We start from the raw sequence: 21,196 nt of genomic DNA, 5'->3' as shown, positions 1-21,196 counted from the left end.
ATTATTTAATGTTCTATATATAAATACAAGCTTTGCTGCTTTTTCTACCCCCAATTGGTTTCTTAACTTATAATGAACAAGGCCAAAAGTTGAAAAAATGCTTTCGATTCCAGCACTAAAAGCTGGTGCATTTAATAAACCTTCAATATCCACTATGTTACAATCCACAATTTTTAGAGATTTCCACCATTCTATTGGTGATGCATTTTTTAAAACAGATTCACTATACAAATAGCTTTTATTGAATGGAACAGATTTGCTTTTAATTTAAATATTATTGGTAACAAATTCCTGAACTGTTTATCTGCAAAATTCATGGCAGCTTCATTTTCATTTTCAGAAAGATTAGATCCAAAATATCTAGGAGCTAGTTTGTTTGCCAGGAAATGAGCATCACTGACAGTCTGAAGGTATCTAGATTAATTTTTTTTTTTTTTCATCGTTTGATAAAAATGATAAACTGTTCATCAAATCTTTAAAAATTTGTCACTTATTTTTGACAAAACAATGTCACTTATTTTTGTTTGGTCTCTTTTTTAACTTATCTTGTGCTACTGCAATTGGTTTTAATATTTTTAATAAACCTTCTGTTTTTCGCTTTATCTGTATATCACTTTTTATAATTTTGTCCCTCCGCTTAAATTATAAATTGCTGCAGCTTGATGATTATTTCTTATATATTTTATTATTTGTGTAACATGCTTGCTCACATTTTCATTTTGTTAAGATAATTTGCTAAAAGATTCAGCATATGAGCAGCACACATATAAGTTACAATAATATCTCTTTCAGATGACAATACTTGTCTCATTGATTTCATATTAGCTGCATTGTCAGTCACAAAGCTTTATACTGTGCATCCAAATTTGCGTTTTACAGAATCTATTGTTTCTCTTGCTAAATGTGTAAGATATTCATCAGTATGTGAATGACCAGAAGTGCTGATTGTTTCTACTAAAATGTTAATTTTATCTGTAATTACAGAGATACAAACTATAGGTTCATTATGTACATTACCCCAGCCATCTAAAGACATGGCTACAATTTTCCCATTCAATACATTACATTTTTCAATTTCTTCTGCGTAAACCCTATCTAATATTTCTCCTCCAATTTGAGTTCTATTAGGTAGAGTGTATCCTGGATGAAGCATATTGATAAATTTTTTGTGCTCAACTGTTCTGAAGCTAGAATTTGTTCTGTATATAAATCTACCAAGTTGCAGATCAAATAAATCTTTCTCTTTGAGGCTTGTTTGTGTGAAAAACTTATCAATTTTCAAATATTTATCAGCTGATGTTGAATTGGGCTGAGACCTTTTCATTTGTTGTTGTGATGTTGATGATGAGTTACCTTTAAAATGAAATTGCAGTTTATTGAATTATTCTAAGTTAATATGTGATAGTAATTTAAATATATATATTTACAATTTAGGGAAAGTATAAAATTTGAAATGACAATGTAGTCATTTAATTACCTTCAAGAAGTTGTTGATCTTTAATTGACTCCATAATTTCATGGGGTTGTGATTGCTTGCACTTTTTTATATGTTCACGCATCCTTTGAATTTGACCTTTCATTTCTTTTCTACATGCATTACAAACTGCTTCACACCCCTTTCCTTCTGGAACAGTCACTCATGTATATTTTAACCAAATCATGTCACATTTGCGCCCAGTTTTTTGAGACATTTTTGTGGTATCAATAAATTATGTTAGAACTACTTATACTTTTGCTTAACATATAAATCTATATATATATATATATACATATATATATATATATATATATATATATATATATATATATATATATATATATATATATATATATATATATATATATATATATATGTGTACATATATATATATATATATATATATATATATATATATATATATATATATATATATGTATAAAAATCCCAGTCAGCTTTACTGTAGTTGTAAGAGGTACAATAATAGGGGGATTCAGGTGATAAAGAAGAATGAGATATTAGTTTTTATAGAGATCAAACTGCGATCAGAAGCACCTAAGGGTCAATGTGGAGAAACTGAGCACTGAATAGGATCAGAAATAAGACATAAGTCGAGTATAGAAGGTAAGTGATTAGGGTTGTCTGTAAAGCGAGTTGGAAAGTTGACTATTTGAGTTAGAGATTGAGATTGGCAAAAGTTGTGGGCTTTAATGCCTGCAGAATCACTGATACTAGAGCCAAGCAATTCAGAGTGGTGAGCATTAAAGTCATCGACAACAACTATATTAGCTGATGGATAAAGAGAGAGGGCATGGTCAATATGATAAGAAATAACATCAAAAAGAGTGCAGTCTTGAGATGAAGGAGAGCAATATAGAACAAACAGAAAGGCAATAGAGTGAAGTGGCGCTAAATGAAAGCACATAAAATAATAGTCTGTGGATTCAAACCTAGTTTCACAACAAATGGGTGAATTCTTCTGAATGTAAATGTAAATGTAAATGCCCAGGCCAAGCTTGTGACTATTGGAGTATTTACAAATTAAAGGAAGATAACCATTAACTCTAAGATTGCAGGATGGACAGCTGAACTCAAATTAGTCTCATAAAAAACAAGTAGGTCTGGTGAACTTTGCAAGAGATAAGACTCAACAGAAGAAAAGTTACTTCAAAGACCACGAATATTAGTAAATGATAGGTTTAGAGAACTTGATGATGATGGTTTTTTGTGTTTTATAGTTTTTGTTACTTTATTCATTTTTAAATTTGTTGAAGAACTTGATTCAAAGCATAGATAGTACTCAGAACACTGTTATATATATATTATAATAGCCCAAGCAATTGCCTCATTACTACTAATAAACCCTAAGTTGTAACAAAGGGCTCCAAATGTGGCCTTGGCATACCAAAAGTACAATCAGGGACACCGTCTCTGTTTGTACTTTTGGTATGCCAAGGAAACAATGCATTTGTAAATAATATTTATTGAAAAGCATTTTTTTATTTATAGGGTAGTCAATGTTTTGCATGCAATTACAATTTTAAGTATTTTTTCTTTAAGGAATTTATTTTCATTAATCAATGCAAAATTGTTTTTATAATTTCTTTTTATAAATCTTTTATAATTCTTTTTTTTATAATTTTTTTTTTATAAATCTTTTATAATTCTTTCAGTATTTTTTGCTTTAGCTTACTTTAATAGTGTTACTTTAATTTTGAATTTTTTAGGAGCATTTGCATGCACAGGTTCGATTTTTTTTAGGAGCATCTGCATGCACAAGTTTGGAAGAGTTAAAAATATTTTCATTAGAAGAGTTTTAATTAAGTCTATTGTTAATTGAAATAGGAATTTGTTTAAAGATTTGAGGGGGATGATTTGACTATATATTAATATATGATAATTCATGATTAGGTTTTTTATAAGGCTTATAAGAATTTTCTTAGAGGTTAAATGTGACATCAGGAAAATTCAGAATTTTTAAATTAATGTTAATTTCAATTTGGAAGCCAATGATTTTGAAATTTTTCTAATTTTGTCAAGTTGAGGCCCCTGTTTTTTTTTTGTTTTTTTTTGCATTATTGTTAAACCATCATCTTGATGCAAGCCTAATTGATTAAAATAAACTTGGGATAAATTTTAGCTTGGGAATTTAAATATGTAAGCCTACAAATTCGCAAAGCTCTGCTTTGTTGTAACTTCCCATTGTTACATTAAAGCATTCGTGCGTGGTTTTTTTCTTCCACTTTTCTTCACAACTTTTTTTGTTATTAAAATAAAGTTTTTCTGTCATGTCTAATTAGACAAATAGTGTCATCCGTAATTTCAGTGTAGATTTTTTCAAATTCTATTGTTTTATCTAAAATTTCTGCTGTAATTGAGGGGTAAAAATTATTAATATCGAATTGTATAAATGTGCATTCATATTTATTACTAATTTTAGAAAACCACTTTATATAATTTATATATATACAGTCGTGGACAAAAGTTTGCGACCACTGCAATTTTCGCATATTTTTTAATTTATTCTACTCTGAATTGCTTTTGGGCTACTTTATTGCTACAATCTTGTACCAATTTGTGCTAATTGTCAATTAGAGTCTAAAATTGATGTTTATATGTTTATTTTCAGATATAACTGAAATATTTTGGAACATTTTATATTACGGAGACCTTATTTGAAGCAGTACTAGTTAAAATGGTATGCGGTAAAGAACTGACATCTGAAAAGCGAGCTCAGGTTGTTATTTTGTACAAAGAGAACATTTCTATAAGACAGGTAGCCAAAAAGCTCGGTATTTCACATTCCACTGTTGTAGCTACTGTAAAGAGAAATCAAGAGCTAAAAAGTTTTAAATCCCATTCACGCGCTGGGCGCCCGAAGGTTACAAGCAACGGTATGGATAATGCTATAATAAAGGCAGCAAAAAAATTACCAAGAGCATCCTCAAGTGCCATTAGAGGCAAACTGCCTGGATCACCATCCAAGAAACCAAACAGTCGGACAATACGCAGAGGATTATTTGATGCAGGCTTGAAATCTTACCGGCCAGCACAGAAGCCGAAGCTTTCACCAAAGAATATTCGCGATCGCATAGCGTTTTGTCAGAAGTACAGGCAGTGGACACCAGCCCAGTGGAAACAAGTGATGTTTTCAGATGAGACAACATTCACGCAATTCTACTCATTTTGTAGACATGTCAGATGCCCACCAAATCGGAGGCATAATCCAAAGTACATTATGCCAACAGTCAAACAGGCTCCAAAAGTTATGGTTTTGGGAGCAGTCTCTGGTAGCAGTCGTGCCGGCATTTGGATTATGCCTAAAAATACAACAATTAATGGTGCTGTTTATTTGAGTATACTGATGGATAAGCTGCCACCATTTGTACCAATACATGGCATCACTCATTTCCAGCATGATGGCGCACCTTGTCATGGTACCAAGGCTGTTAAGGACTGGCTGCGTTCTGAAAACATCCCGCTACTGGAACCTTGGCCAGCCAACAGTCCAGATCTCAATATTATTGAGAATGTTTGGACTGTAATGAAGCAGAAGATTGCTGCACATAGCCCAAGTTCTGAAGATGACCTCATCAACTGGATTAAATGCGTGTGGGTGCAGGAGATTACGCCGGACAATTGCAAGAAACTGTGTGAATCGATGCCAGGACGTATTGAAAATATTCTCAAAAATAAAGGATTTCATTGTAAATACTAAAATATGAATAGACATGCTGTTTAACCTGTATAGTGTGAATAAACATTGGAAATATATGTACTGATTTATAATTTACTACTTGTTTTTCTAAATTTTGAGTGTTTTTTGTAAAAAATTGCAGTGGTCGCAAACTTCTGTCCATGACTGTATATATATATATATATATATATATATATATATATATATATATATATATATATATATATATATATATATATATATATATATATATATATATATATATATATATATATATATATATATATATATATAAGGGTTATCCAAAAAAACTTTTTTTTACTTTTTGTTATTCCTAAGGTCTAAATGTGTTCATTTATGAAAGAAAACAATGTACCAAAAAAATCAGCCAAATCGGTTAATATTTAGAGGTCGCGCTGGGGCGATCTTTATACCCCTTTAAAATTGGAATTTTCAAAAGTTCAGTAAAATATTGACCTTCGTTTTCTGTACACATTTCGGTTATTTACCGTTCGATTTTAATAAAATAAAAACGAAAATAAAGCTCTTATTACACATAATAGTTTTTATTAAACAACATTAAACAACAACAGCTGCTCATTGTCGCCTGGTTTGTTTAGCACTCAATGTTGATTTTTTGCATCTGGTAAGACAGCCCTGTTTTCTGCAACTAAATTTAGCACATACTTTTGCTGCTCTTCATCTTTTGTTAAGACAGCATTAAAGTCTTGTACTAACTTCACCCCTCTTTCGGCGCAATCATTAACAACTTTAAGAGACTTCACTACTTCTTTAGAGTCGGCATACGACTCATTGTTTTTCCAGTTTGAAGGATCTTTTTCAAGAAAGGAAATGTCAATATTTAAGAAATTAAAAAATAAAAGTGATTTACACGTTACAAAGTCCTCAAGGGATTTACTCATTACATTTGTAATATCTTTAATTAAAGCAAATTTCTTTGATGGCCTATTATTGTCTACGCATTGACGCTGAAGGGCAGTTATCATTTTTTTTTTAACTTCAATCTCTACATCATCACTAAAAAAGGCCAAAGATATAAGTTCTTCACTTGCAGCGGTCGCTATATTTTCATTCATTTCACGATATTCCTCAATATTTTTTAGAAAATCTAAATCATTAAATGGGGCCGAGGCACTGAGTGGTGCAGTAAACCACTGTCAAACATATATTAATGCAGCAAACATGCTAATATCTCTTACTGCGTTTAATTCATGTTGCACCATTTTAAACTGATCTCTAAATAACCATATTTTAATTGAATAAATAAGTTTTGCCATCCACCGAGCATGATGGAAGGCTCCATGTGCTTTAAATCTTATTCCACTAGGAGGTTGCTCTCCTAAATATATTAGACATAATTCAAGAAGTTCTTTATAATCATCTCGTGGTTGTGAGTCTTGCAAACATTTTTTTAAGAAATTAATTATAGACGATTTTTTTTACAATTGAGACGTTTGAAAGATATCTTTCAGCTTCTTCATCTTGCACTGTTGGGCTAAAATCATCTTTCTTGATATTCTTCCAGGCTTGTTTAAATCGTATGAAAATAGCAACATCTGGTCCAGACATTGTTGGAAAATAAATTTTAAACACAGATCCTGCAACAATTTCAGTAATGTGATGACGGCAAGCTAAATTCAATAATTCTTTTCCTAATTTTTCTTCAAGTAAATTGCAAGCACCTTTCTCAGATCTTGTATTGCTAGCTGTGGTATCAAACGACATGCCACAGAGATTATTAATAAGATTCGAAGCGTCCCATTGGAGGGAGGCTACAACTGCAGTAGCAATGGCTTCTTCTTTTGAATCAGGAAGTTTTGGCACTCCCAGAATTTTTTCAACACCACGCCCTGTTACTAAAACTGACAAACGCTCAACATTTAATGGGAGCTCCTAAACTTTGCATTGTAGCTGCTATAGTTTGCATTGCCACACGATTGCTTACTTTTCCTCTTTCTAAGGAAGCGACAACTTCAGGGGTAATAATTTTTTTTATAGAATGCTTCCTTTTCAGACCGGAGCTTTCTGCAACATCATCTTTTCCTTTCAAAACTACAATATCATCATGATGGCTACTAGCAAAACTTGAAGGCGAAGTTGAATTCTCAAGAACAACTACTTCTTCAGAGCATTGTTTCCTTAACGCTTCTTTTTGCAAACGTTTATCCAAACTTATCTCTCTGCAAACTTTATTTTCTTCTTTCTCTGCATCATCTTTATCAATGGAACCCAAGACCATGTTTCTATCATCTCGTTGATCTATGAGGAAATCGCAATCTTCAGCAATTTTTATTAAATCAAAAACATTAGTTGGCGCAATATCAAAAAGTTTCATAATTCTCTTTTCAAAGTCTTTTACTTTGCTTCTAGCAACAGCTGATTTCTTATTTCTGTCTTTTAATAGATCCGTATATTTTTTATGAAATTTTTCAAGCCTTTTAACTGCATTATCCTTTCGAATTGTAGGAATTTTAGCTTTTTCCCAAATTTCACAAGTTGATTTGATAACTGTTACCGAGCTTTCATGTATACTCAATCCTTTCACCTCATGGTGGAAGAAAAAACATTTTAATACTTCCAAAATCGTCGGAAGCTTAAGATGCGAAAGCATTGATATTGGTTCACCAATTAACCATTTTGCTGTAGAACTGCGTGTTGACTTTGCAACTGCAGCCATTTTAAATTTTCTTTAATACAGTGTATGAATGAAAATATATTTTGTTGTCACCTATATTTCCAAACAAAATTAGTTTCGTTGAAACTCGCAATTATATCACTTTCTTAAAATACTGTAATTGATATTATTAGTCAAGCAAAATAGATAAACTATTGTAATTTTATTTCAGGAATCACAACACTCTCGATAAAGTCTTGAACTGAACTAAACCATATAATAAACCAATATAATAAAATATAATGAAATTTGGCTTAGTTTGCAATTTATTTTGCCGCTTTAATATGCATTTAAAAAGAAAATGTTGTTTAACAAAAATTATTATGCGTAATAAGAGCTTTATTTTCGTTTTTATTTTATTAAAATCGAACGGTAAATAACCAAAATGTGCACAGAAAATGAAGGTCAATATTTTACTGAACATTTGAAAATTCCAATTTTAGAGGGGTATAAAGATCGCCCCAGCGCGACCTCTAAATATTAACCGATTTGGCTGATTTTTTGGTACAATGTTTTCTTTCATAAATGAACACATTTAGACCTTAGGAATAACAAAAAGTAAAAAAAAAAATTTTTTGGTCATTTTTGGATCACCCTAATATATATATACTCACACACACACACACACACACACACACACACACACACACACACACACACACACACACACAGTACTGTGAAAAGAAAGTAGCACCTAAGAGAATTTTAATATATTCAAGATAAAATGTCAAACAAAATGAAATTAAAACAAAAATATAGGTACAAACATTTTTTATTAAATTGCGTAATATAATACAAGTTTTATTAAAAACGTTTAAATTAATAACTATAATAGAGAATTAATATTTAGTGTGACCACCTTTATTTACAATAACATCTTGGAGTCTTTTGTACTTTTATACAGATTTTCAATAAATGTGTTGGGATATTATACCATTCTTCTTTCAGAACATTCCAAATCTCATTTATATTCTTAAGCAACCTTTCCATCTTTCTGTCTAAGTAGTCCCAAACATGTTCAATTATATTCAAATCAGGGCTCTGAAGAGGCCAAGGCATGGTTTGAAGCACTCCCTCCTCTTCCAGATTTGACAAATAATTTTCAACTAATTTGCAAGTATGTTTGGGATCGTTATCCTGATGTAGGATAAAATAATCCTTGATCAGTTGTCATCCAGAAGGCACAATATGATGATGTAAAATATTTTTATTTTTTCACCTTTAAGCTTTTCTGTTATTCTAACAATATCCCCTACCCCTTTTATTAAAATACACCCCCAAACTTAAATATTTCCACCACCATGTTTCATAGTTAATGCTAGACATGGCTCCTTCAATGCCTTTTTCTTTCTTTGCCTAACATACTGACGTCTATTCGTCCCAAATATTTGAAATTTAGATTTGTCTTTAAACAATACCTTGTCCCGTTGATTTTTCTGCCACCCTATGTGCTCTCTGGCGAACTTTAATCTTTTTTCTTTATTACCTTTGCATAGTAAAGGTTTTTTAATAGCTAAGTCTTTTAATCCAGATTTTATTAAAGATCGTTGCACAGTAGGTGCATGTACTAAAGTTCCACTAGCTCTTTTAAGATCTTGAATGAGTTCTGCGCTTACTTTCTTGCAATTTCGTAGCGCTGTTATTTTTAAAAACTGTTCATCACGTAGGCTTAACTTCTTGGGACGACCTGACTTCTTTTTTTCTACTACATCACTAGTTTCATTATATTTTTTAACTCTTTTTTGAACTGAGGCTCGCGAACAATTCACACGTTTGGCTATTTTAACTTGACTATAGCACTCTTCATGTAAAACAATGATGCGATTTCTGTCATTTATTGATATCTTTGGCATTTTATTAGTACTGAAATTATATCATTAATGAAATCATTAACTAAAATAAATAAATATAGCTTTATTTAAAACAATATCTTAGTTTAATTTAATAAAAACACAATATTATTTACTTATATTTATTCAAATGTACATTTTTTAAAAAATTTCTTAGGTGCTACTTTCTTCTGCTGTATATATATATATATATATATATATATATATATATATATATATATATATATATATATATATATATATATATATATATATATATATATATATATATATATATATATATATATATATATACGTACATACACTGTGATGTGCTCCAAAAAATACATGCAGGATTTTTCTAAAAAGATATATGCCTGATTTTCTCTATGATTATGCTGGATAATTTTTGAGAATGTAGAAAAATCAATAGAAAATTTTTATCTCTTGACGGTTAATTGCTAAAACATTTTGTATTAAAAATATCTTTATAACGTTAAGTAATTGAGCAATAGATTATCTAGAATTTATAAATTTATTTATAAAACTGTTTTATGAAATTCATTTATTGATAGTATAGTTAATATATAACAAGTTTTAATCGAAATAAAAAATGCCTGGTAACTTATAAAACTAGAAATTCTTCAAGCGGAACAACGAAGGCATTTTTTGGAACAACTTTTGTTTTAAAAAATGTCTTCGTTGCTATTTTAAATAAAACAAGAAATGTTATTCTAGATAATTGATATATGCATTCACACAAAACATTTAAAAATACGATCCAGATTTTTTCTTTCTTTCGCCATTTTAAGTAATTTTCAAGCTTTAAAATCACTTTTTAGCTTGGAATTTTAATTAAAAAAACTAAACTTTAATTAATCAAACAATTTTTTTTTTGTTAGAGGAACTATATCTTTATCTATTCAAATAGCATATTTGTTTTTAAATAATTGATTAACAACAAATTAATTTTTTTTTTTTTTTACAAATATAGATTTAATTGTAAAAGCTTTTAGAAAAGTTAATTCTTTTAAATCATTTTTTATTATTTTAAAAATATTGCATAAAAAAAAAAACTGCATAAAAAAAAAAAATTGAAAAAATTTTTTTCATTGAAAAACTGCATAAAAAAGTCAGATAACAAACTTAGGATTTTAATATAAGGCATTATTTCAATTCCATGGTTAAATAGCATTTAAATAATCTGGTGGTCGACAAAGCAAGCAATAATTAAAAATTTAAAATGAAATAGTTTTAATATTTAAAACTAGTTAACTTACGTTTATTTATGAGCAATATATTGTAATACTTAAAAACCAGCAATCTTAATTTCTTTTAATTAATTAATTTTAAGAATTCCTATCTCACCATTGCGATTGCTTAATTTAACTGTTGCGATTGCATAACTTCTTTAATTTATTACAATCGTTAAAAGCGATTTGTGACACAAAAACATTTTTTGCAATGGTTTTCAAGGTTGATGTTAGATAATGTTTGCATTTTGTTATGCAAAATACTAATGTAGTTGCGCTAAAGTTTAACTTTTTAAATCAAGTAGTTGAAGAATTTAATTTATAAAAGCATAAATGAAGTAAATAAAAAACTATTTGTTCATTTGAAGAATATTGTATAATTTTTTTAAATTTATTACAAGTAAAGGGACCTCAGAATGCAGTGGAATCTCAGAACGCAGTGGGATCTCAGAACGCAGTGGGACCTCAGAATGCAGTGGGACTTCAGAACGTCAGGTTTTAAATTAAACTATATAAAACCCAAGTTTTTCTATTAAATACTAAAAGCCATGAATAATCTGAACAAAGGGTATAATGTTAAGTCATGAAGAAATAAAAATTAAATATCATCCTTAGAGAATTAAAAAGGTGTTAAAGAAATTCTACTAGGCAACAAAAAAAATTTTCAAACAGTTTTAAAATTTTTGAGCCCTTATGAAAATGTTTGCAAAATATTTAGAGGGGCTGATGAAAAATTCCTATCACCACAAAATGTAGACTCTCTGGTAATATTAGAACTAATCAAATTGAAAAGTTTGGAAATCTATCTTATTAAAAAAATCTTATTTATAAAAGAAAAATAAAAAAATTAGAAACGTTGCTTCAAAACTTTAAAAGCAGTGCTAAAAAGATGTGTGTACAGAATAAATCCAGTTTTCTTAAAATCACATTTTAAATTATCTAGCATTTTGTGGTACTTCACCTAGCGTTTTGAAATTCAAAAACTTCTTTGATTTATCTTAAGAATTGAAAATAAAATTTAACATTAACAAACTTAAAAAAAACATAATGAACAAAAAATATATAAATAAGATCTATGTAAACTATAATCCAAAATCAGCAAAAACAGAATGATACGTTGTATCAGGTATAGAAAAGAACTCTTTAACATTATCTCATCAAATGCTAAGGGGTCGACCATAAAGTATGTACGCCAAAAATTTTGAAATTTGACCTTCCCCTGTTGCCATGCGTACTTTTATGTCTCAACCCCCCCCCCCCCCTTAAAAGTACATACGTTTCTCAAATATCCCCCCCCTCAAATATCTTTCCCCCCCATCCTTCTTTATTTTTTTTTCTCAATTAAAAAGTTTATTTAAAAAAAAAAAGACGGAGGGTACCTTAGATACTTTATACAACCCCAAAGCTCTTTGTTTGCGCATTTTAAAAACGTCTTTAAGTATATATGCAAATAATAATTTAAATAAATTTAAAATACAATGAAGGTAAGTGTGTATTTGGGCGAGAGGTTAATGCATCGGAAATAGTCTACGGTTCAATTCCTTCAGAGAAATCCATGTAAACCTTTTTTTTGTTTTAATAACGAATCAAATGTAAATAAACTATACTTAAGGTGGACGTTTTTTTCAGGCACCCCTCTTTAGTAAGTAAAAAATGAGTCTTACGTGAGATCAGTAATATTGAAAACAAAGGGTAAAACCCAGTGGGTGGGGGCAACAGCAAATTTTGTGCCCTTTTGCTAATTTAAGAAGTTTTTTATTCTAGCAAAACCTAGCGGTCAAATTTGGAAGATTTTGAGACGCCATTGACACGTTTTTTTTGGGGGTGACTCCGTCCCATCAACCACGGCCCTCAGGTCTTACTCAGGGCCAGTATATAAGGGGTGGCATGTGTGCATGGGCCCCTCAGGATTTTTTGATGTTCCAGATAGAACACTTTCACACATCGTGCAAACTTAAGTTTGTTAATATGCCTTGCAAAAAATTTGGATGGTGGAGGCCTGGGAACAAAAAGCCCTAAAGCGTTTGCCTCCCCCTTTCCCTGCCCAAACGTGAGGGAAATATGTAGCAAAATTTTTAACTTTAACATCTAAAACTAAATTTAAATTTATCGACAGATTTTAATTTTTGTAGAAAAATATTGTAAATTACAAAAAAGTTATGACCATGCAAAATTTACACCCCTCTCATTTTGGGGGTCAGGAGGGTAAGCGTTTTAAGGCTTTTGATTCCTAACTGAAGCCATTTTTTGGTTCCTATTTCACAAAATGTGATTTGGTTTTGAACCTATTTCCCCTCAGTACGATGCTTTACTGCAAGTAAATTTAAAATGTTATAGCAGTAGCACAAACATTCTAGACCCATGTACATTCTTCTATGCATTTATAAAATGCCTCACCTTTTTGTTGTTGCTTAGATTTACTTTCTTCATTAGCTTGCTCATTTTTGGCTATGTCTTTCTTGATTGATGAAACCATTTCTAACATTTTTTTCCACTCCATTGAGCCGTGAACCTGGGTTACTTTAACATTTACCTTGTTCACTTAGGGATTACTTTGGTTACATGCAACAAATTAGGTATTTCTTTTTTAAATTTCATTCACTTAGCGTTCTGAGTTTCCTTAACCTAGCATTTTGTAGTGAAATAAAAAAAAGTAAAAAAGGTAAGTGAACCAAACATTAAAAAATATACTCACCAAGGAATAATGCTTTTATGCAAAAATTTATGATTTTCTAACCAAATTTGGAAGCATTACAACCTATTATTTAACCTGACATTCTGAGGTCCCTATTAAAAAAACTATATTCTAAATATTTATTTAAAGACATAAAAATGGTACTTCCAAAAAAATTCTTTTTGGCATTGTGACAGAAGTATTTTGTCAACTCTTAAAAGTAAAAACTAAGTAGCTGTCCAAATATTTTGTCTTAACCAGGATCTTAAACAGTATCTAGCATTCTGAGCTCCTTTTACCTGTATTACATATTTATATATATATATGTTTCTGATGAATCTTTGTTGATGAAACTCAGTGTTAAATGGAAAAAATTTTTGTTAAGTGATTTTCTACTACTAATATATATATATATATATATATATATATATATATATACACACACACACACACACACACACACACACACACACACACACACACACACACACACACACACACACACACACACACACACACACACACACACACACACACACACACACATTGTTTAAGTCTGTAATTTTTTGCAATATTGTTACAAGTACTGTTCACATTTGATCTTTAATTTGTTTGTTTTTTAATTTTTTTTAGTCTACCTTGGTTTCAGCTTCCTTTTACTTTTGATATCCATGAATCACCTATAACATGCATACAATTTTATCCTGAATGTCCTAATGATTTACTTACTGCTTTACATTGTATCTCAAATACTACAAGAGATCTTGCTGGAAGTTCCAAAAGGGTTAAATTATTTGTTAACGAGTTTTGTTTACTATTTTTGCATTAAGTCTTACCATGAAAAAGGTTGATGCACAATTTATTGTACTCTAGAATAAGTTATAAATCAATGCATGAGATACTTTAAAAACAGCGTGTGCTATGCGTAATCTTTTTTTTTTTCTTATTTTTTACTTCTAAGATGATTTTTATTTTTATGTTACAATGATGCAACTCAAGGAGCAAAACAAATTATATTTATTTAACAAGAATAACAAGTTATGTTTACTAAATATGAAATCTATAAAGGACTTTTTTCTGCCAGTATCTTATATTAGTTCATTATTTATGTTGAAACTATGAGCAATTTTTAATTTTTTTTTTTTTTGTTCTATTTTTTATGCTTTTATAATGTTGATCACATTTTTACTTGCAATGAACTGTTCTATGAATGAACTGTTCTATGAATGAACTGTTCTAAGAATGAACTGTTCTATGAATGAACTGTTCTATGAATGAACTGTTCTATGAATGAACTGTTCTATGAATGAACTGTTCTAGTAAAATATTAGAAAGAAAAAAAAAAGAAAAAATATTTATTTGAAGTTATTTCACTCGATTAACTTTATATACAACTACTTTTTTTAAGAACTTATTTTAAATGCACTACCACTCCTTGCTACACCAAAGCTTTTAAAGCCAGGTCCTGCATTAAATTAAGGATATGAGATTTTGTTTACAGCAGTATTGTTGAAGTTAAAGGTTTTTTTTGTAATAAATCTATACTTAATCATATGTTTGCTTATCCTTCTTATAAAATTGTGCATGTGTTAGATATATACTCCTGTAAATATTTGTATATTCTATTTTTAAGTGTAAATATAAATAACTTTATTTACTTTTTAAACATCAGAAATTTAAAACCTTTGTAAGTGTTTTATGAGGCATCTAAAGTATGTATTAAAAAAAGAAAATGTGCACAATATTTAATGGAGACAAAATTCTTGATCAAATTTGTCTTTTTTTCCAATAAAAATTGCATTAATACATTGGCCTCTGAGACAGTGTTGATGTTTAACTGCTTAAAAAAGATTGCTATGAAGTTTTATAAAAAATTTTATTGTTTATTTTTTGTGCAAACATTGTTCCTGGGAAGGCTTACAAATAATTCAAAAGTTTTTTGACTCAATGTTTTTTTACTATTTTTAAAGTATGCTAATTTATTTTCACGTTTTAGGTTTGGCCATTGACAGGTGGGCAGGATATAGAGGTTTTCCAAGCACCTTCTCTCATTATAACAGGGTAACGGATTTTTTTTTTATACTTGTTTGTAATAAAAATTTTATTAACTTTTATGTAAACAATGGTACTTTATTTCAGACATGCTGATGGTAGCATAAAATTTTGGGACGCTACCTCAAGTAAGTTTCTTTTTTTTTAATATAAGTTTATATTCAGATTTTTATAATACATATCTTGTTGTGGTTTAAATACTTTAAATTTGTTTTTAAATTTAGAAACTCGTGAATACAAAAATATATATAAATATATATTAATGCTCTGTTCTTTTAAGAACATTGAGTTTTGTAGAATACATTTAAAATTATTGGTATATAAATATATATAAAATATATGTATATATAATATATATATATATATATATATATATATATATATATATATATATATATATATATATATATATATATATATATATATATATGTATGTTTACATTAATGTATATTTAAATTTTTCAGACTATTCATGTTTATACAATTTAAAGTCAAGTAGATCAATATAAGTTTGTTAGCAATGCAACACTGTGATTTTTTGGCTTTGATATTTGACTTAAAGAGAAAAAATGTTTCAAAAAACATTTTAAATTAAAATTTATGTTTGTTGCAATATAAACTCTTAGTACAAAGAAGTCCTTTTTTTCCTTTAATACAAAGAAGTCCTTTTTTTCTTTAGTACAAATTTAGATATGATTTAGATTCTGATTTAAAGCTTTAAATTTAAATTTAAAGAACTTTTTGGGGTTCTTTGTTTGTTATTTCACTGAAGGACTTTGAGACCAAAAGTCATAAAATGCTTTTGCATCACAATTAAATTGAACAAATAATGTATATATAAGAAAAATGCAGTATTATTTCCTTTCTACACTTTTTTTTTTCCACTGATTGCGATTTTATAATAAAATGTGTTTTTTTAAATAATTAGTTAAAATTCAAAATTATCATTGGTAATCTCTTACTGCATTGAAGAATTTAATGAAGATTAACCAAAATAATCTTGACATCTATATTTTCTGCTGCTTTTAAAGTTCTGATGCTGTTCTTACTTTGATATTTTGTGTCAATATTCTGGATCTAGAATTATTATGTGTCAATACTCTTTGATGTTTCTAATATTGACTAATCAGTTGATTTTGACAAATCCATTATTCAAAAGATTTGTATTTTTTATTGCACAACAAATACCAAGCATATATTAATATTTTTAATATAAAGTCTGTTGCACAACAAATACCCAGTATCTTGCTCAACAAATCCTTAAATACCAAAGTCATGACCAATCTTTCAACAAAGGATTTGTCCTGCATGGGCACAAAAAATCCCATGTATTTATCATTTAAACATTACTATCAAATTATTTGTTTCTTTGAACTGTTACTATCCTATTTGAACTGTTGAATCCTGTTGCTCTACTTGCTCTTTTGTGAGTCTTTTCGAGGTTTCAAGGTTTGAGGTTTCGAACTCCCAAACGCAGTGTCAATGGCTATTATCCTTTGATAATTTGTTATCATCTTTTGATTTTGAATACTCATCACACTGAATGGCTTGGCATTAGTACCATTGATCCTGCTGTCACTAAAACTTAAAATTTTTGTTTGTCTCAATTGCATGCTCAAATAATTTAATAGTTAACTGTGTGATTTTCTGGACAATCTTTATCACTTACCTTCACTCCTTGATTTATTTCTTGCCTCTGACATAACTTGTACTAATTTTTTTTCCCTTGTTTTCTTGATGTGGTTCAGATCATGCAATGATTTCACAAAAAATTATATTTTGTACTTCTACATCAGATTCATTCTATCATTGAATCAATCTCACACCATATCATTGAATCACCCTTACACCCTATCATTGCAGTTCCTTCCACTAACTTAGAGTTGATTGGGATTCATTTTGTGATTTCATTTTTTTTCTTTTAATATCCCTTGTGTCCTGCTGGTCAGTCTGATGCTAAGATTTATTTAATTTTGCTTTTTTTATGATAATTTTTAAATATGGACCATTTTCAATAAAAAATTTAAGCCAATTATTTTCATTTTCAGCCTAAAATATGGTATAATTAGGATTTTGTTGAAAAATTAAAAAAGATTAAGATTTTTTTATCAAATATTTATTATAAACAATATTTTTAATAAACAAATATTTATTATAAACAAAAATTTATTATAAACAATATTTCAGTAAAATAACTGTCTTGTTATTTATGCTATTTCATTCTTCAAAAGAGGGTTGTTACAAATGAGGGTTGTTATTCTACAAAAGAATAATTTTCTAACACTCTTAAAACTTCGTTTTGCGTAGCCTCGCCCTCAAGATAAGAAATATTGCTGCAATTGTTCTATATGTTTATTTTATTTGAATAATTTTAACCACCATCTTAACTAGTTTTCTTGAATTAATAATTATCTTAAAGGTTTGAAAACATTTTAAATAAAATGTTTTTACTAGAGAAGCTAGTTTCTCTAGTGAAAGTGGAAAGTTGCAAGTGGAAAGTTTCTCTAGTGAAAGTGGAAAGTTGCGAGTGGAAAGTTTCTCTAATGAAAGTGGAAAGTTGCAAGTGGAAAGTTTCTCTAGTAAAGCTAGTTTCTCTAGTGAAAGTAGAAAGTTGCAAGTGGAAAGTTTCTCTAGTGAAAGTGGAAAGTTGCAAGAGGAAAGTTTCTCTAGTGAAGTGATTTGATTTTAATAATTTTAAAATGTATAACATCAGTTGTATTCTGTTTTTAAATAAAGTTTTCCAAAATTACCCAAAGAATAATTCTAAAGTATGATGATAATTCTAAAGTATGATGATAATTCTAAAGTATGATGATAATTCTAAAGTATGATGATAATTCTAAAGTATGATGATAATTCTAAAGTATGATGATAATTCTAAAGTATGATGATAATTCTAAAGTATGATGATAATTCTAAAGTATGATGATAATTCTAAAGTATGATGATAATTCTAAAGTATGATGATAATTCTAAAGTATGATAATAATTCTAAAGTATGATGATAGTTCTAAAGTATGATGATAATTCTAAAGCATGATGATAATTCTAAAGTATGATGAATGAAAGTATGATGATAACATGCGATAAATTGCAAACATTTTCATAGATTTTGAATCTCAAATTTTCATTTGAAACTGAGTTTTAACAAATAATCTATCCTGTCTATGGCAGAATAGATTATTTGTTAAAACTGGAAAATGGAGAAACAAGTTGAGTGCGGTTGTATCGCACTCAACTTGTTTCTCCATGCAAAAATCTTTTTTGTTGATGATCATGTTTTGAAGTTAAAGAGTTAAGAGAGGATTGAAATCAAAGTAGAACAAAAGAAAACTATTCTTAACTGTAGTGAGCCCCTCTGCCTTGGGGATGTGAAATCAGTAAAAAATTGTATGTATATATATAAAGTATTAGAATGTAAAACATGTTGATTTTTAAAACAAATGCAAAAAATAAATAATTATAAGAACAAATCTTTAATAACAATTTTGGTAATCCTTTAGTTAAGCGAAAAATAAAGTTATTATTTGCTTTTTTTGCAGTTGTGACACAATGATGTCTGAACTAGGGTTGATATATCTCTAAAAAGTGTCATGTGTTGAGCACTCTTCCTCAGATAAAATCGTTATTTTAAGGTTAGGATTAGACTTAATTTTTAAATTAGAACAACTTGACCCCTGCCTTAACCCCATTTTGATCAGCCATAACTTTAGGTATGACCCTATCCATGACATTCATTACCTTAAAACTTGTCCTCACCTGATCTTTTTTTTTTTTTCCTTGTGGCTGGGTGCATTGTTTCAGAAGTAATTGTGACAAGTACAAAAAAGCAAATAAATGATTTATTTTATGCCTCTTAATTGAAAGATTGCCAAAGTTTTTAATTTAATACATAAATTTTTGGTTTTTGATACCTATTAAGCAGTGCTTGAAAAGAAAAAAAACTTAACTGGATGGTTTTTAGTACTTTCAAAATACCATCTAATCGTTGCCATGTAGTTTATACTTAACAAAAAGGTGGCAGGCTGGTATACCATCTATATCCTGCATCATTTCAAGTACTGCTACTAACAACTATTGTTTGATGAAAAACAATTATTAAAACTAATTAATAAAAAAAGTACTATGAAGTAAATTTGTATTCCTGTTCTTTAGTGTAAACAGGATATAAAAGTGTGCTTATAAATAATGATTGCATAAGAACTAAGTCTTAAAAAATATAAAAGAAAATCATAACCTCCACCCACCCCCCTATCCTCATCCCAATTTAATAACTATTTCCCTCCATCTGCGCTAACTGATATGTATCTCCACCTATCCCCACAATTACAACAACACAAGCTATGAATTTTTATGCAGCCATTACTATAATTGATTCTTTGAAAAATCCATGTGGTATTGTGGCCTGCCCTAATATATATATATATATATATATATATATATATATATATATATATATATATATATATATATATATAAATTTTTTTTTAATAAAAATTGCAAAAATTATGGCTGGAAAGTTTTTTAAATTAATGATACCTTTTTTATCGTTTTATACTGTTTTTATATTTTTTTTATTTTTTATTTTTGTTTTTTCGATGAATTACACTATTTGTATTACCTATACGTCTTGTACCCTAATTCTAATTTATTTATAAATAACCACACAGAAGTGCATATATCAACTGGCTTAAGTGTACATAGATTCACTGATTTAGATAGGGAGAACATGCAAGGAATGTACATACCTCAGGAGAGGTTTTTGGTTTGGCCAGGCGACTTTAAGAAAACCTTTTTTAAGCTTTTGAAATTTTTCTGTTATGGTTTATTAGCATTTGATTTATAATAACAATTTATAGAAAAAAACTTTTTAATAACCATGCTCTATACATATGTGTGTATATATACATATATATATATATATATATATATATATATATATATATATATATATATATATATATATATATATATATATATATATATATTTTTAAACATCTTCGCTTCCAACAAGGCTGCAAGCAGCCACTAATTAAAATTGGAAGTTACTGAAAGAGAAAATATTAAGATTGTATAGCAAAATAATGATTGACGGACAACTTAAAGGATTGCAAATTATATGAATCAGGAAAACAAGATGAAGGAAGCGAATTCCAAAGAGCTGATGTTCGAGGAAAAAACTAGACGAATAAGCGTTTTTGGAGCACTTAGGAACAGTCACAGAAAAAAGATGAGACTTAATTGAATAACAAGTAACACGAGAATGAATTTTTGTAGATGGCACAAGAGACGCTAGCTCTTTAGAGCAGTGCCCATTATAGTATTTGTAGAAAAGAGAAAGAGAAGCAACATTATGACGATGTGATAATGGTTGGAGGTTGGGTGCAAGAGCAGGTCCAACTATGCGTTTTTGCACTTTGTCTAAAAGAGAAAGGGCATCATTAGAAGATCCGCCCCAGATATGGCAACAGTATTCCATACAAGGCCGGATTTGAGATTTATAGAAATAGAGAATAGAA

At 29.0% G+C, this 21,196-nt stretch overlaps 1 protein-coding gene across 1 annotated transcript in view; it reads left to right on the top strand.

The window, feature by feature from the left end:
* The window catches only part of LOC100201218 (syntaxin-binding protein 5), a 91,312-nt gene that overhangs the window by 40,145 nt on the left and 29,971 nt on the right, over positions 1 to 21,196 (top strand). Inside the window, exons 12-14 of the mRNA XM_065792017.1 lie at positions 14,259 to 14,409; positions 15,622 to 15,686; positions 15,765 to 15,805. Coding sequence (XP_065648089.1) covers positions 14,259 to 14,409; positions 15,622 to 15,686; positions 15,765 to 15,805 — 257 coding nt within the window. The remainder of the gene's footprint in view (positions 1 to 14,258; positions 14,410 to 15,621; positions 15,687 to 15,764; positions 15,806 to 21,196) is intronic.

The sequence above is a fragment of the Hydra vulgaris genome, chromosome 03 (genome assembly GCF_038396675.1).
Source record: "Hydra vulgaris chromosome 03, alternate assembly HydraT2T_AEP".
NCBI classification, from domain to species: Eukaryota; Metazoa; Cnidaria; class Hydrozoa; order Anthoathecata; family Hydridae; genus Hydra; species Hydra vulgaris.
The sequence above is the reverse complement of the archived record's forward strand: the minus strand, read 5'-3'. Positions and strand labels throughout refer to the sequence as shown.